Below are 18,154 nucleotides of genomic sequence, written 5' to 3'. Positions count from 1 at the left end.
CTCGGTCATCCCTGGTCCCTGTCCTTGCATCTTCGCCTAGAGAGAAATGACACAAGGTGGGCCCGGAGCCAGCCAGGGGGGGCGGAGATTGCATGGGCTCCAGCACCGGAAACAGAGCAAGCGAGACTGGGAGGGTCCAGGAGACTTCTGGGAAGGCCGGTCAGAAAAGAGGTTCCTTCCTAACACCTGAAGTTGACGGGGAACAACCACCGTAGCTTCGTGAGTCCTCCAGGGCTGACATAACGAAGGACCAGTCTGGGTGGCTTACGCCAACAGAAGTGCATTCTCAGCTTTGGCGACCTGAAATCCAGGTGTCCCTGGGGCCATGTTCTCTCTGAGACCTGAGACGACAAGCCCTCCTGGCCTCTTCCGGCTCTGACGACGGCCATCCGTCCTCGGTCTGCAGCACCTCAGTCTCTGCCTCCGTCTCCCCACGGCCTTTTCTCCCCGTGTGTGCTCTTCTTGGAAGGACGCCAGTCATCCTGGGTTCGGGGCTGCCCTGCTCCGGTGTGACCTCATCTTAACTAATCACATTGGCAGCAGCCCGATTTCCAATAAGGTCACATTCTGAGGGGCTGGTGGTTAGGACTTCAGCGTATATTTGGGGGGAAATATATCAGGAACTTCCTGCTGTTTTTTGCTGTGCGGATTAGGCTTCCAACCTTCGAATAGAGACTCCTGAGGGGACAAACGGAGTGAAAGAGATGGCATGTCAGGCTGGAAGCAGAATCGAAGCGACAGAGTAGGTGGTCGAAAGCTCCAAAAAGTAAAGGAAAAGTGGCTACACTAATGAAGGTCTTTCGAAAGTAATAATAATAATAATAATAATAATAGCCACAGAAAGCCGGCCAAGAATGCCGCTAGAACAGAAGGATGCAGTGCCCCAGAAGGGTCTATTGATTCACTGTGTAGCGGCCACCACAACATTGTAGCTTTAATGTTGCTCTTCTTGTTTTCTCCATTTGCTTCTATTTTTCAAAAAGTGTTTTAAACCAAATAGTGGGCAACATTGCATCCATGAATGCTGAGTCTGCTGTCTCCTAATTAATTAGGCCTCTTTTTCTGGCACAACAACAATGCTATGATCACACCAAACAAAAGTAAAATAACTCTTCAATATCACCAAATATCCAGTCCCCGTTCAAATCTCTCTAATCACCTCAGGATTATTTTTACAGTTGGATCTGAATAAAGTCCACTCCTTAGATTTGGTTTCATGTCTCTGAGGTCTCACTGGTTCCTTATAGGTCCCTCTCCCTATAATTTGGGGAGCGGGACCCCCATGATTTGGGGGGGAACCACTTATCAGGAGAATAGCCTGCCTCCTGCGTTTCACTGATTGCTCCCTTATGTTGTCATCACATGTTACTGATCTTGACACTTCCTGTACACTGACAGGTGTACAGGCACGATTGGACTCAGGTTGATGTTTTAGGTTGTGCTGTGTGACTACATTACAACACGTGGCCCACTTTTTGTGATGATAAGATTGGTTCCTGGCTTTAGGTGGTGTCAGCATGACCCCTCCAATTGGAAATTCCGCGTCATCAGTTCACCCAACAAATGTAGTGTCTATCGAAGATCGATGCCTAGATTTATTATTTCATAGGATTAAAAAAATCAGTATGAACTCATAATTTTTAAAATGCACCTCATTGTTTTAATTCATTGCCATTATTATTCTTTTTGATGCCCAATTTTCATATTTTAGGTCAATGGGAGCATCTTCAGGTCTTCCCTTTGCACTTTTGGCATGATCAAAAGTCTTAGCTTTCTTATTTTGTGGCCCAACAGGATGTCCCTTCCAAGGTCGTACCTGTCTCATTCACCCCCACTGCACCCCTGCTCGGAACCGAGGTCACAGAAATATTAAATGTCATGGGCCCTTCTTCCACCAGATTTCTTTGACCTCAAACACTACATTCTAGTGATGAAACTTGCAACTTTGCTTGAATTACAAACTGTTTCTGACATCTGTCTTTTTTTTTTTTAATCCTCGCTCGAGGATATGCTTATTGATTTCAGAGAGAGGGAAAGGGTGAGAGGGAGGGAGGAGGAGAGAGAGAGAGAGAGAGGCCAGAGAACATCTATTGATTGCCTTCTGTACATGCCCTGACCAGGGATTGAACCCACCACCCAGGTACGTGCTCTGACCAGAATTGAACCCCCAACCTTTCAGTATATGGAATGATGCTCCAACCAACTGAGCCACCTGGCCATGGCTGTTTTATTGGGGTTTTTGTTTGTGTGTCTGCTTTTCAGTTTGGGATGAATTGACATTGGCGTGATATAGCCCTTGACCCTGGCCCACACACCTGAGCCGGAATCCCGGCACCGTAAGCCAACGAGAGGATTCCTGTTCTCACGGCTCTGGACAAACAGTCTCAGGAAAGAACAACTTGGCCAAGGAGGCAGTTGGTCATTCATTGAAAGTTTAAAAATTTAGAGGCTGAGAACTATGGAAATCAAAATGTTAAAGAAAAAACTCTTCGGTCCTGGCCGGTTTGGCTCACTGGTTGGAGCGTTGGCCTGCGTCCCGGGTTCGGTTCCCACTAGGGGCACGTACCAGAAAAAAAGAAAAGAAAAAACTCTTTTCATTCCCAGTAGGGCTCCCATAACATTCCTTCTGTCCCGGTTGGGTCCTCGATCCCTTGGAGGAAAGCAGTCCAATCCAGTTGATGCACCCTGGGTTCGGGGGAAGTTAAGTGCCTATGCAAGTTCTCACTGTGCTCAGATACTAATCAGGCGTTTGCTTGGCAGACAAAACGATGCGAAGGTCCGAGCTGCGGGGTCACAGAGCTCTGAGCTGAGGGCAGCTCACATTTGTGAGCCGCACGTCCAACCTGATGTGGAAGCCGAAGGCCAAGCCAAATACTCTGCGCTAAACATTATGTAAGAAATAATACAGTCTTGCCCGGCCAGTGTGGGTCAGTGGATAGATCAATATCCCATGGACTGAGAGATCTCGGTTCGATTCCCTGTCAGGGAACATGCCTGGGTTGTGGGCTCGATCCCCAGTAGGGGGCGTGCAGGAGGCCGCCGATCGAAGTATCTTTCTCACATCAATGTTTCTATTTCTCCCTCCCTTTCTCTCTCTCTCTAAAAAAAAAAAATCAATAAAACCACATAAGTCAGTTAGTCTGAGCACAACGGCCTTCCTGTGAGCTGCCAGGAGATAGCATCCTATGGACAATATTTATTTACATTATGAAGAAACCTGATAAAAGATTGAGAAGTACTCCCCACGTGAATGACAGTGACTCATCCGATTACGTGGATTGAAAGACTGTGCAGCCCTGGATTGGGATCAGCCTCTGCTCATGCTCCTGAACATGCACCCCCCTCCCCCGACTCACCCCCGGAGGGGTGCTCAACGCACAAGAGACCGGATTCACATTGTAAGTCAGCTCCATCGCCAGTTCCCCACCCTCTGCGGGTTCTCTGCCTGGGACGCTTTGCTGTAGATCCAGCTGGTCGCCCAAGGAGGAGGGGCCACGGCAGCCCCGCTGTGGGCTTCGCTCCACTGAGAATTTGTCGATGGAAACGTGCGGAACGACCAGGCAAACCCAGCGCTGTAAGATTGTACTGTCTCTCTTTTCTTACAGGATTTTTATGGTTTTGAGACACATTCAAGTCAGTTATCCATTTTAAGTTTATTGGAATTGAACTTGTTTATAGCCATCACCCTAGGGTGAAATTGGTTTTGTTATATGTCATTTCACTTAAAGTAGCAGAACCTATGGAGGACTTTAAGTGAGGACTTTCTACACAACCAGAAATTTAATCCAGTTCTCATTCATTTTGTTTTGCCCTGTTGAAAAGTTGGTGGGCATAACTGCCTGGCTGACCTTTGGCAACGATAACGTTCGTGCCGGAAATGCTTGCCCAAGTGCGTGGATCTGTATTCTGAGCCCATTCACCCAGATGATGGCAAATTGGTGTAGGCAGAGGCAGGAGGCCTCCCAGCCAGCCCCACCCGGCAGAGCGCCTCCCTGACCCGGGCAAAGGCTCCACGGGCCCTGACAAGTCAGCGGGCAGCCTGCTTCTGCTTTTATAAGAAATCGAGCAGCAGCAGCTCTGGTGGGAAGGACTCCTATGGGCCAGTATTCTTAGACCATCCTGTTAAACCCACGGAAAAGTCAGCAGAAGAGAAGAAGGAGGAAAAGCGAGTCAGCGTCTGGTGTTCTGAGGTGCAGGCCTGTGACAGGCCACCTTCGCGTGGTGGCTCCTGCCACAGTCAGGATCCTCTGTGCACCGGACAGACTAGTCGCCTGTTTCCCTCGCATGTGGGTGCACACAACACCATCCTAAAGCAGCACCCTGACCACAGGCAGAAATATCTAGAACAATAAGACAGCAGAATGAGAACCCTCCTGACTTACACTTGACCTCAGGCGCGGTGCACATTTTTCTTCACAAATGGGTCAAGGGAAGGACACTTCAGGGGTTGAAAAAAGAAAATTGACACTCTTTAAAAAGTAGAATTATAGTCCGGCCGGTGTGGCTCAGTGGCTGAGCGTCGACCCTGCACCAAAAGGTCGCCAGTTCGATTCCCGGTCAGGGCACATGCCCAGGTTGTGGGCCTGATCCCCAGGGGAGGACATGCAGGAGGCGGCCATTCAATGTTGTCTCTCATCGATGTTTCTGTCTCTCTCTCCCTCTCACTTTCTCTCTCTAAAATCAATAAAGGAGCCCTGGCCGGTTTGGCTCAGCGGTTAGAGCGTAGGCCTGCGGTCCGGAGAGACCCGGGTTCGGTTCCCGCTAAGGGCACGTACTTTGGTTGCAGTTTGTCCCCGGCCCTGGATGGTCGTGTGGGTGGCAGCCACTCGATGTGTCCCTTCACGTCGATGTTTCTTTCTCTCTCTCTCCCTTCCTCTCTCTCCCTCCCACTCTATCTGTACAAAAAATGGAAAAATATCCTCGGGTGAGGATAAAAAAAAAAAAAAATTAAAATCAATAAAAGGAAAAAGAATTTCTAAGGGAATTATAAAATCCAGACAAACACCCAAACGAGCAGCCGCAGCAGGGATCTGGTGCTCGGGCTGTTGTTCGTAGCTCGAACCCGTGGTAGAGTCTGCAAACCTCCTCGCGTGCAGACGGGGCTCTGACCCAAGCCCACAATCACGCCGCACCGGGCGAGCCAAGCCCAGTGCGCGTGCGTTCTCTACAGCACCTTGGAGAAGAGGTGTGCTGAGTGTGATTCGAACCTGTTCATTTCCTGGACATTTAGTTGCCTGGACAGGATTAACAGGGCTATGACACGTGAGCACTCAGATTTCCCACCCCATGCCACAGAGGAAGGATTGTTTGTGGTGCTGGTATGAGGTAGTGACAACCTCATGGAGAGCGGTGTTGCAATCAACACAACATCTGGCCCCACTACATGCTCCGGGCACGTCAGGAGGGCACGGACAAGCTCCGCAGGAGGTGTGCACAGCAGGAGGCTAGTGCTCTCTTTCTAAAGTAAACTCACGCTCACACTTTGACTTTGGGTCAAGAGCTGTGCTGAGCTGGCTGCAGCCGCTCAGGAACGTTTGTAGCGGTTCCAGGAAACGCATCGGGACCCCTCCTGCCTGCAGGAATAATGCCCACCGTGGACGACATTCTAGAGCACGTAGGGGAATTTAACTTCTTTCAGAAACAAACATTTTTCCTCTTATCGCTGCTCTCTGCGTCCTTCGCCCCCATCTACGTGGGCATCGTCTTCCTGGGCTTCACCCCGGAGCACCGCTGCCTGAGCCCCGGCGTGGCCGCGCTGAGCCGGCGATGCGGCTGGAGCCTGGCCGAGGAGCTGAACTTCACGGTGCCGGGCCCGGGGCCGCAGGGCGAGGCCTTCCCCCGCCAGTGCCGCAGCTACGAGCTGGACTGGAACCAGAGCGCCCTGGGCTGCGCGGACCCGCTGGCCGGCCTGGCCGCCAACAGGAGCCGCCTGCCGCTGGGCCCCTGTCGGCACGGCTGGGTGTACGACACGCCCGGCTCCTCCATCGTGACCGAGGTGAGTGAGGCAGGACTCCAACCGACAGAGCAAATAGTGCAGCTTTTCTTAAGGAAGATCCAGTGAGGCCAGACATGCTCTTTGGACTCAACGTATCTTAGAAAATCCCAGTTTCTGACAAAATCATGCAGCCTCTTATGTGTCCAGAGTACAAGTGAGTGAGTTAAAACCTGATCAAATTCCACAGTGATTCTCCTTTATGCGACTTTCAGCAGTAAGACACAAGCAAAGGCATATGAGAAGTCCAGAAATAATGCCAGGAAAGGGAAAATTGTCGAGCCGCCTCTTTTTCTGGAAGCCCTACCTCCCCCTCCAGTCTCCCATCACGCAGATGGACATGGAAATCCCTTGAATGGTGCCTTACTGTGGTTCGATGTAATTGCCTCTTAATGACTATTTTTTTTCCTATTTAATTTGCTCAAAGTGCCCACATAAAACTATTTGGGGTTGGAGCTTATGCTATGGTGCTATTATGTTATTAAAAACTAGTCAACATTGCCCTGGCCGGTTTAGGTCAGTGGTTAGAGCATCAGCCTGCAGACCAAAGAGTCTCAGGTTCGATTCCGGTCAAGGGCATGTACCTCAGTTGCAGTTAGATCCCCAAGCCTGGTAAGAGTCGTTTGGGACGCAACCAATCAATGTGTCTCTCTTACATCGATGTCTCTCTCTCTCCCTCCTTCCCTCCCTCCCCCTCTATCTAAAAATCAATGAAAAAAACATCCTCGAGTGAGGAATAAAAATAATAATAAAACTCGTCAACATCTAACTGCAAAACCTCATTTCAATAAATATAAAGAAAACAAAAAAAATAGAGACTTGTTTTTATTAGAGGCAAAGCAAATCGGGGCACAGTTATTCTGAAAGTACAGAGAACGCCAATGCCACGCTTCATTTAGAAAGACCGCCTGGAGAATGGAACTGCTCTGCAGGAACGGCCATGTAGGTGGAGGAGCCTGTCGGAGGACGGAAGCAGTCGAACAGCTGCGTGGAATGCGGCCGAGCACAGCTGCACACCGCACCGCTGTAAGAGGTTTTACAGTGCGGCCACACCCCTCCCTTCACACAGAGACCAGGAAACTGAGGCGCGGAGCAGACGAAAGAGTGGCCCAAGGCCGCGGAGCGAGAGAATTAGCAGTTAGCCCCGGAAACCAGATCTCCTGACTTCCAGGCCAGCACCTGCTCCTCCTTCCACTCTGCCTCTTGTTCCAAATGAGAGCAAATGTAACAGCCTGAGCAGGAAGCTCCCAACCCCCTGGCTGTTAAAGGGACAGCAACCAGATGCTGAGCAACCCATCTTCCTCCAGGCAGCTTTTGTATCCTGTCCACACACCTATTTGCTTTTGTGCATTAAAATTCAAATATCTATTTATTGATATTTTAGAGAGAGAGAAGCATTGATAGGTTGCCCCCTGCGCCCCCCACTAGGGATCGAGCCCACAACCCAGGCATGTGCCCTGACCGGGAACCGAACCGGGACCTCTCAGTCCATGGGATGGTGCTCAATCCACTGAGCCACACCGGCTGGGCTTGTGCATTAAAATTAGATGAAGACATTGTTTTGTGCAAAAATGAAGTAACTACCCAATTTCAGCTGATTTAGACAACAATAGAGTTTAGCCTAATGACATACAGTCAGACCGAATGTAGAGAACATTAATATAACGGCAAGAAAACCGCGAGTCTGTCGCCTTTCGGCCCATCAGTTCAGTGCAAGGGACACTCACCTTACTGAGTTCCCCAGGCTGAAATGATCTAACGGGATTTTGTTCTCTTCCTCTCCTGACTCGGTACCTCTCTCGCCCCCCGGCAGTTTAACCTGGTGTGCGCCAACTCCTGGATGCTGGACCTGTTTCAGTCGGCTGTGAACGTAGGATTTTTGATCGGTTCTGTGAGCATCGGCTACATAGCAGACAGGTGGGTGCCACACATTCCAAAAGCGTTTGAGTTCACCTGTCCCTGCTTGAATATCGTGCTCCCCAAATTACACAGACTACAACTGCCTGGCCTAACATCGGTTGCCTTGACAATCTCAGATTTCTTCTGGTGACAAGATAAACGTGGCGATGTCATTATTCTCCAGCCCTCCGGAGCACAGAGGGAGGTTTCAGGATTAGGTTTCAGGTTTTTCCTTGGGGGCTATGCAGAAGCTGAGGGTTAGAAGGGAGAGTAACAGATGATTCGATCTTTTGTGTGATGCCCAATTCATTCTTTGGCCTTATCGCCATCCACCCGGTCATGAGCCTGCAGGGCACCTGAGTTTGTCCATCCTCTGCTTGCCTGCCCTCTGCCCGCCAGAGGTAATTATGGGTATGGAACCTGGGGTGCAATTCGGTGAAAGGGAAGCGGGTCTGTCTACACCAAGGGCGAGAACTGTCCACGTCAGTAAAGCCAGCGTCGCTGGGGAGAGGTGAGGAGCTGGACTCCGTGTGGGACGTGCAGAGGCCACCCCCGTAGCTTTCATGTATCCATCATGTATCCATCATGTATCCATCATTAGAGACCCCAGGTTCCCCGAGACTCCAGGTTCCCCGTGCTGAGCTTCCTTACACCACGCATCTCTGCTCTGTGGGTGGCCAACTAGGTATATTTAGGAGTCCTCCAAGGAAGAGGAACAGAAACATTCGCTTTCTACTTGATAAGCTCTTTAGATAACGTGGCCATCGGGGCGAATTATTTAATACTCACAATACAGACGGTTTATAGTGTTTTCCGTGTGCAAAGCACTATGCTCAGGATTTTGGACAATATCATTCTCTTTAATCATCAGTTACCTAGTGAGATAGAGAGATATAAATATCTCAACTCTATATTCATATAGTTTTATATAAATACACAATTTTATATAAATATACAATCAAAACATAGTTTTATATAAAGTACAAATATATATTTAATTCTGAAATAAATGGTAAATACACTTTATGCTTGTTGCCCCAACTATGTCTAAGATATAGATAAACCCACACCCGTCATTACTATATTAAATGTAAGTAGAACATTTTTCTGATAACATTATATTGTCAGGCTGGATAAAACTTGGGATGGTTTCATCTATTCCCACCCCCCCCAGGGGATTCTGCGCGTTCACAGCCCTGCCCACTGCGGTAGCAGGAGGGGAGGGTGACAGTCGAGAGGCGGGGTCAGGGGCAGCCCATCCATCACACCGCTTCTGTGAGGTCTGCCCAGCTGCCCTTCAAGGCTCTTCTTGGGACTCTGTGTGGGAGACTTGGGGGAAGAGGAAGGTCATTCGCTTTTATTTTTATTGCCTCAGCACTGAGGTTGGTTGTTTGGAGATGGTCCCTCAAGTCAGGAGAGACACACTGAGGGGGGAGTGGGTCCAAAGTCCCCTGTGCTCCGGTGTGTGGCTCTCTGGCCCAGCTCCCTCTGCACTACCCCCTTCATCGGAAGATGCTAGCATGCACGGGAACAGAAGGGGGCAAATAGGTGACCGAGCCTCCTCACAGCTGGTTAAATAAGTGAGTTAATTATTCTCATCTGGCTCGGAGCAGGAGACCGGTTATAATTTTCTCCTGACAGTGCATTCCTGATGTGTAACCCCATCAATTATCCACCTTCTTAATGACCTCATTATTTTGTTCATATTGTTTAAATCTCCCAGGTAAAGTCAATCACTCATTACCCACCCACCCCCCCCCAAAGCTGTGTACTTACCTCTCTTTTTTTTCTTGTCTGGAGTTTTGCTGGCTTTGCCTCTTCTGTTCTGTGTGTGGGCGGGTACGAGTGTGCGGTGAGGTCACCACCACAGGGTTCGAAACAGGGCAAGTCACATGTTGCACCCTAAATGCCTCGCTCTGGACAATTTTCAGATTTTACACAAGAATCTCATGGAAATTTATTTTATGCTACAGATTAAACCAACATTGAATAAAATAATTTTCTGTGACTAATTTTAAAAATATGACCTGACAGATACTTAACGGTGTCTTTTAAAAGGAAACCAGGAGGAAATTATGAAAAAGTTGTAAATAATAACACGGAGTCTTACACCAAGTCAACTTTCTGAAGGTCACCTTTCAAACAGAAAGTAGGGCCCTGGCCAGTTTGGCTCAGCGGTTAGAGCGTCGGCCTGCGGTCCGGAGAGACCCGGGTTCGGTTCCCGCTAAGGGCGCGTACCTCGGTTGCAGTTTGTCCCCGGCCCTGGTCGGTTGTGCGGTGGCGGCCACTCGATGTGTTCCTTTCACATTGATGTTTTTTTCTCTCTCTCTCTCTGTTCCTCTCTCTCCCTCCCACTCTACCTGAACAAAAAATGGAAAAATGTCCTCGGGTGAGGATTAAAAAAAAACAAAAAAAATCAAACAGAAAGTAGGAAGGAAGGAAGAAGGGAGAGAGCAAGAGAGGGAGGGAGGGAGGGAGGGAGGAAGGAAGGAAGGAAGGAAGGAAGGAAGGAAGGAAGGAAGGAAGGAAGGAAGGAAGGAAGGAAGGGTAGGGAAAGAAGGACCTCGCTTAGAGAATTTGAAAATAAACCTTTTATTAGATGCCTAATTTATTTCATAACTTCCTAAAGAATGATTTTGGGTATCACCTGACCCAAAAAGGAATCTCTCACCAATTCCAGATTTTTTTTGTTCTAATGATCAGTGATTACAAGTGCTACGTGTAGCAGTATTCTATAAATGTTTGGCAGCTGAGGGTAAAGCCCCAATTTGCAGCACTTGCTGATTTCCATGGTGTGAATGCTCCCACGTGGCCCAGTGCTGCCAAGCTGAGACCACTGAACAGAGTCGGCTAGGGACAGGCACCGCCATATGGTATTCCCACTGCACAGACAACGGACAGACGTAAATAACCTCATGAGCGTCTGTAACAGTCAAACAGACATAACTGGGAAGCGCTAAGTTTTACATATTTATTACACTTGTTTTTAAATATAATTTACCTGATTGTAAGTGTATAATTTAACTTGAAAGGCTGTGTTTAACAATTGGCTCACAAAGTACCCGAACATCTAGTAACCAGCTCTCGAGAGCCAGGACCTCACAGGCTGGATTTCCTGATGGAACTAGATCGAAACAGAATCAAAGTCCCAGTGGGTCGCAGTCAAACTTCCCCAACCACGTGGAAGTTTCTAAATCAAGCTCTCACACCTCCTATGTGCCAGTCGCTGTGTTGGGCACCCCCGTGGGCTGTACTTCAGTTAGGATCATGACAGCCTTCAAAAGGAGATTCAAGGCCCTGGCCGGTAGCCCAGTGGGTTAGAGCATTGTCCAGATACACCAAGGTTGCAGGTTCGATCCCCTGCGGGGCACATACAAGAGTCAGCCAGTGAATGCAGAAACAGGTGGAACAACAAATCGATGTTTTTCTCTCTCTCTCTCTAAAAAAAGGAAATTTGATCATCCCCAATTCTGCAGATCAGCAAACTGAGGCTCAGTGAAATGAGAGCAGTGCCTCCCCCACGGGAACGTGCTGTGAACCGACTGGGACCTTGCGAGCCTCTGGTTCGGGTCCAGTGGGTCTGGAGTGGACCTGAGGGTCTGCATTTCCGAACACTCCCAGCAGGTGCCAGAGCCCCGAGCCGCAGTCTTCGTAGCAAGCAGCTCAAGGGCTTAGGAAGCCGGCAGTCTCGGGTCCCACCCGCTCTGTAATTTTCTCTCCTTGTTTTCCTTTCACCACGCAAGGGTCCTGCTGCAGGCGACATGTCTCAAACCCTACTCCAGATCTCCATGATGTCTTTCAGCCGTACCTTACGTTTTTAAATAGCGTTATATTCCTATTTGGAGCACGGCCCCCAGCGAAGTTTCTCTGCATCGCAGATTAGGTTTTCCGAAGGCTCTCGCCCTCGGCTTCCAATGGTGACTGTTCCCCTCTCGTCGGCCACGGGACTTCATCCACCTACAGGGGGGTGACTGGGGTTTTACGACAGGCCCACGTCAACTTTGGAAGTTGACAAATTATCACCAGAGCATAGGTTTATAATGTCTTTGAGGATAAGAGAAGGGGGTGGGTAGGAGAATGTGGGAAGAAGGGCCAGAACATTATGTTCAGATGTGACTGGAAGTCTTCGAAGAGAAGGTCGGGGGGATATATTTACAATAGGGAGCTGTTGACTAAGAACTAATCAAAGAGGTGGTCAAAACAGGGTTTTAAAATTTTGAGTAGTTTGCATTCATTACTAATCAGACTGCTTGATCTTTCCATTTCAGATTTAAATAATTAAAATTCCCAAAGGACTATTAACGACGTTGTGGGTTACTTTAGGTGGCCAGTTAGTACTGAAGTGGTCATTAGGGTACAGTTGTCTAAAAGTAGAGGAGTGATCATAAACTGTCCCTGAAAGTGTGACGCTCAATGACACGAAACACTAACGACTGTTCCGTTCGAAGCCGTCAAACAAAGATGAACTAAAACATTGCTTTCTAAGGAGAATTTTTAAAATATCCACTGGCAGCCGGCGAGGGCGTCTTTTAGAGCCAAACCGGGGGAGCGTGTGAAAAAGCGGACATGAGGGTGCTGAGCCCCGAGTCAGCCTTCTGAGAGCTTAGTAACGGAGCGAGGGGGGAGGAAGGCTCTTGCCACGCTCGTCACGTGTACTATCCCATTTAACCCTCCTGTCAACAGGTCAGACAAGTCTTCTCCCAGTGAAGACACTGAGAGAGGCCGAGTAACGCATCCAACATCGTAGTAGGTGGTAGGGCCAAGGTTCAGCCCAGGTTTCCAAATCTCCCTCTGCTCTGTGCACTGACACACTGTCCAGGCCCCTACACCGCTGAAACCTAAGTCTCTCCAGTAAGATGTGCGGGCTTGCCCAGCCGGCGTGGCTCAGTGGTTGAGTGTTGACCCGTGTACCAAGAGGTCGCCGGTTCGATTCCCAGTCAGAGCACATGCCCAGGTTGTGGGCCAGATCCCCAGGGTGAGGCGGGGGGGACATGCAGGAGGCAGCCAATGAGTGTTCTCTCTCATCCATGTTTCTATCTCTGTCTTCCTCTCACTTCCTCTCTCTCTAAAATCAATAAAAGAAAAAAACATCAAAATGTGTGGGAGCTATCCTTCTAGGGTGCTCATTACAAGGCCTAGGGGATGGCAATATTTGAAGTGACTCGTGGTCAGTGAGACACAAAAGACCATTTCCCTGGAGACATGCAAATAACACCAAGTCCAAAAGCATTGTTAAAAGGTGTGCGGGGCCCTGGCTGGTTTGGCTCAGCGGTTAGAGCGTCAGCTCAGGAACCAAAGAGTCACGTGTTCGATTCCCGGTCAAGGGCACGTACTTCAGTTTCAAGTTTGATCCCCTGCCATGGGTTCGATCCCTGGCCCAATCAGGGTCGTGCAGGAGGCAACCAATCGATGTGTCTCTCTCACATCAATGTTTCTCCCTCTTTCTCTCTCTCCCTCCCTCCCTCCTACTCTATATAAAAATAAAAATAAATCAATGGAAAAGTATCCTTGGGTGAAGATTAAAAATAAGTGTGTGGGGAGTACATTGAACAATACATTTTGTTTCCTCTAAAGCAGAAACTCTTGGGTGGGAAGCTGGTTGGCACTATGTGTGCAAAGGCCCCCAACCCTATGGGGACGGAAGGTCTGCACAGGCCCCTAGGGCATTCAGCACGGTGGCCTGGAAGGGTCGCCTTCGCCCTCAGTACCTCCCACAGTGTGGGACTGAGAAGGTGCTTGATCCTGGGGTGAACGGGCTACTGTGCTAAGGATGCACTGATGACAGGTCTTGAACTGAACTGACGGAAAGGTGGACCCTCCTGGTGGGTCTTAACCTGTCCTTCCCGGATTTCCATGATTCAGAAGGTAGGTTGCCGTAACATGTGAACTTTCCACGACCTTCCTGGGTCTCATCGTATTCTCTTCCCTCTCTCTGTTTTTCCCCTGCAGGTTTGGCCGGAAGCTCTGCCTCTTGGCTACAATCCTCATCAACGCTACATCTGGAGTCCTCATGGCCATTTCCCCAACCTATACGTGGATGTTAATATTCCGCTTCATCCAAGGGCTGGTCAGCAAGGCAGGCTGGTTAATAGGCTACATCCTGAGTAAGAATGCTTGTGATTGCAGCTGGGGGGACGAAGGGTCATTGCTGCCAAAATATCATCGGGTGGGGGGTAGCAGAGAAATGGACTCAGCTGCAAGGCAATGTCCGGAGGTATTTTTTTTTTTTCTGTGTCAAAATAATTTCTAAAACCTTTTCAAGCAACTCATTCTGCATTCCTCCTATAAAGAAAACAATGAAGTCAGAAATGAGGGTCAACATCACACCATCCACATTCTTATATAACTCTAGGACTTTGTGTTTTCTGTATTATGTAGAGGAAATCTAACCTACGAGGCCTATACATAAAGAAAATTCAACGACGAGAGATGTGTTAGATTTATAAGAGATTTAAATACTTGGCGTAAAGCCATTCTAGTGAAACCACAGCTGTCGTCCATTCAGATGCAAGGAGGCCGAGATGCTTGGTCAGTCCTGGTTCCTCAGCCATCTGTGGGGCCAGGAATGTCCTTTACTTCCTACTCATTAGTGGTCAGACTCAGGCTGCATCTCCACGGAGTACAGGAGAGTGTTTGCATTCTAACAGCATAGCATCTTTAAAGCAATATAAGAAAATTACCACCATAATTAGGTCTTGGGGATTGGCCCCACCATTACATCCCCTTCAGCTACATTCATACGGCACCCAGGTACAGGGAGAGGGACCCTGTGAAACTGGAGGACGAATAACACACTCTCATCGCACGCGAGAGAATTAGAATGTGTGAGCTTAACATGTTACCTGGTAGAGTTAATTTGGGGGATTCTGTGAGATAAAGAAAGAATGATGCATGATGCTATTAGGGACCTGTCATGGCAGGAACGTAAGGTATGTTTGGTCAACAAAGGGATTCATGTATGCAGCTATCTGATCGGTGATTTGGTTTCTGGAACACATACCATGTAGAAATACGTAGAATTCAATTGTATGGATTTAAATTTTAGCAACAGTTAGTTTCAACCTTGTCACATTTATTTATTTTTCCATCCCTCTGAACACCCTGGAGGAAGCCCTTACTGCTGGACCACTTCAAAAGACAGACGTTTCTATTTATGAAGCGCTTGCTTTATTTTGTGTAACTCTGTTTTAAAATACTTTTGGATAATTCACAGTAATTTATAGAAATATTTTAGTGTGCATTTCTATCTGGTTTATAAATAGCTGAAGTCTTCGACACAATTACCAAACATTTTAAACAATAACTCTGCGGCTCATGGAATATCTCAAATTTCAACTCTAGTACGTGTGTGATATAAAAAATGACTATTCCCTAAATTCATGTACCACAGACTTTGTAAACCTGCCATGATGTAGTCATGGGATGGGAGACAGCTGGTTATGTTGCCATGTGTGGTGGTGTGTGTGGTGGTGTGTGCAGTGGCATGTGTGGTGGCGTGTGCAGTGGCGTGTGCAGTGGCATGTGCGGTGGTGTGCTGATAAGCTGGCTCATGGAAAAGAGAAACCCTAGCTTATAATGTTTTCTGATTTCTAAGTTATAAATACTCCCACCACGACAGATTTTAAGGTGGCAATAAGTTTAACAACCAGCTTGCAAAATTCCAGAGAATTTAAAAATCGGTTTGCACAAGCCAGCACGCACTGACTCCAGGCAGGCAGCTGCACACATTAACAGGGTTGCCAAGAAAATGTTTAACTTGCGCAAGAGAACAAGTTCTACTGAGGTATTCAGTTACAGAAAAATCATCCACAATCTAAACTCCAAGCTTGGTTCACTTATTTGGTTCTTAAATGATCACTGCCTTTATTACTCTAAACTTCACGTGGATCTGAAATACAACTGCATTTGTCCTTGAAACTGTTCTAGAAATCATTTTGCTCGTGGTGGCGGGCCTTTCGCCCCGTCTAACGTGGGATTCTAAGATTTTACCTTAATTAACACAACAGCAATCATTCTAAGATAGACCCCCAAGCACATTTTAAAATTTCGGAGAGCTGTTCAGAAAGTCTAGCCCTTGGACGACACTGGGAGGTGGGCGTTCTCAATTCCCCATCGTTGGAAGCCAGCTCCCTGTTGCACTGACTCGCTGACCGCGTGGGGTCTCTCTGCAGTGACAGAGTTTGTCGGGCTGAGCTACCGGAGGACAGTGGGCATCCTTTACCAAGTCGCCTTCACCGTGGGGCTCATAGTGCTGGCCGGGGTGGCGTTCGCGCTGCCGCACTGGAGGTGGCTGCAGCTCGCGGTGACTCTGCCCAACTTCTGCTTCCTGCTCTATCATTGGTAAGTCCGTTTGCAGCTAAAAGGAAATACTTGCAATTTTTTTATTTCTGCCTTCCCTAATGCGCACCATCCCTGTGAATTCCAAGATCTTCTTCACTCCTCTGGTTCACAGGAAGCCCGGGTCCCTGTTTCGGGGAGAAACAAACACTTGGGAAATCAAATGTCCCTTTACTTTGGGTGTAAGAGTTTTACGTCTCGGCTATTATTTTTTCACATTATTTACGTGATGTTTAAATTGGCTTCTAGTGTGGCCGGGGTACCCTTTGAGGAGACTGAGAACATGACTCTTCTTACTCTGGCCCTTCTCAGAAAACACTTTAGGACAGAGAAGGCAGAGCATGGACCCGTGTCCCCACTTCCCCACATCCGTGCCCAAAGCAGACATCCCCAGTAAATCACAGTGGTCTCTATTCCGGATAAGGCCGACAGCGGACCCCACACACACCGTAGCAATCGATCGGAGTTCCCTGGGCAAGTGAAATATGTCTGTCTCCCTGCCCAAGGGGAACATGGACAATAGCAGAACCCATCAGCACCCCCACGCTGAGGCGGCCTGAAACAAACAAGGGACGCTGCCTTTCCTACCAACCTCTCTCCCGCGCAACACACCCGTGCATTTCATCCCGGACACATCCACCTGTTCTTTCCACACTTGTCTAAGAATCAACATCTCAACTTTCCCAGGAAGCCTGCTTCTCCTCCCAAATCCAGTAACACTCTAAGTGTGATTCTTAGCTCCCTCCCTGTATCCACTCTACCCCCCCCCCCCCCGACTCCATTTCCATTAGGATATTTTGCCTGGATCGCTACCATCTTTGACTTCACCACACTCTAGTCCATGCTTCACGCCGTATTTAAAAATCTAGTTCTGCCCGGCCAGCGTGGCTCAGTGGATTGAGCACCGTCCCATGGACTGAGAGGTCCCAGTTCGATTCCCGGTCAGGGCACACACCCAGGTTGTGGGCTTGATCCCCAGTAGGGGGCGTGCAGGAGGCGGCTGATTGATGTTTCTCACATCGATGTTTCTCTCTCTCTCCCTTCCTCTCTCTCTAAAAAAATCAATAAAAAATATATTTTTTTTATAAAAAATCTAGTTCCACCTTGTTACTCTCTTGCTTAAAAGGCTTTCAATGAAGTTCCCCTCAGAATAAAGACGCGGTGCTTCAGCGTGACGGGAGGGCCACCTGTGACCAAGTTCTGACCACCTTGAAAACAGTTCTTCTTGCCACTTTCACTCAATAGATCAAATTTAATTTACCTACAACTCGACAAACTCCATGATGGGATGACATTTTCAGAAGACCCCTCAAGATGCAGAGTGGAAAACAGGTGTTTGGGGAAGAATGCAGGCAAGGGGACCACATGCGACACTATTGCCGTAATCCTTGCAAGACAGGACAAGGGCCTGGATAAGACAGAGGGTGGGTGTGAAGAAGGAAAACATGTGAACAGCACTAACAAGGCAGCAACGACAGAGCCGGGCGCGCGGACGCGGAGGTTGGAGGACGAGGGCCGGGTGTCAGCGTGTTGGTGGGTGTCGTTCAGAGAGGCACCCCCGCCAACACAGGAGGAGTGGGTGTGGACGGAAAGAGGATGAGGTGAGCTGTGGACACGCGGAACTTTAGGTCCTGGAAGGACATCAACATGCAGCTACCCAGGGGCAGTGACCCTTAAGGACCAAAAGTTCAAGGAAAGTCATGTCATCGTTGTAGCTGTGAGGACGGATGCGATCATTTAGAGAAAATGAGCGGGGCCCCGAGAGGAAGGGAATGGGGCAGAACAGAAGAAAACACCCATCTTTGAAAACCAAGCGAAGGACGAGGGGCCAGGGCTGAAGGATGGGGTGGCACCATCGGGGAGGAAGGGGGAGCTGCAGGGGCGGCGGGGATGTGGAGGCCACAGGAGGAAGGGCCTTGGGCCAGC

At 48.7% G+C, this 18,154-nt stretch overlaps 1 protein-coding gene and 1 long non-coding RNA gene across 3 annotated transcripts in view; one reads left to right on the top strand and one right to left on the bottom strand.

The window, feature by feature from the left end:
• The first annotated feature begins 5,584 nt into the window (after nt 1-5,584).
• The window catches only part of SLC22A2 (solute carrier family 22 member 2), a 31,910-nt gene continuing 19,340 nt past the window's right edge, over nt 5,585-18,154 (top strand). Inside the window, exons 1-4 of the mRNA XM_036248815.1 lie at nt 5,585-5,995; nt 7,806-7,909; nt 13,841-13,995; nt 16,063-16,231. Of these exons, the coding sequence (XP_036104708.1) occupies nt 5,585-5,995; nt 7,806-7,909; nt 13,841-13,995; nt 16,063-16,231 (839 nt within the window). The remainder of the gene's footprint in view (nt 5,996-7,805; nt 7,910-13,840; nt 13,996-16,062; nt 16,232-18,154) is intronic.
• LOC118621503 lies at nt 7,730-9,752 on the bottom strand. 2 transcript variants are annotated; one of them, XR_004957708.1, is made up of 3 exons: nt 9,668-9,752; nt 8,681-8,766; nt 7,730-8,142 (listed from the first exon to the last, which is right to left on the bottom strand). It is a non-coding gene; the product is annotated as an uncharacterized LOC118621503 (long non-coding RNA). The 2 variants fall into 2 exon arrangements; XR_004957707.1 differs by having other exon boundaries at nt 7,730-7,854.

The sequence above is a fragment of the Molossus molossus genome, unplaced genomic scaffold (assembly GCF_014108415.1).
Source record: "Molossus molossus isolate mMolMol1 unplaced genomic scaffold, mMolMol1.p scaffold_m16_p_8, whole genome shotgun sequence".
Lineage (NCBI taxonomy): Eukaryota > Metazoa > Chordata > Mammalia > Chiroptera > Molossidae > Molossus > Molossus molossus.
This window is presented reverse-complemented; position numbering and strand designations above follow the sequence as displayed.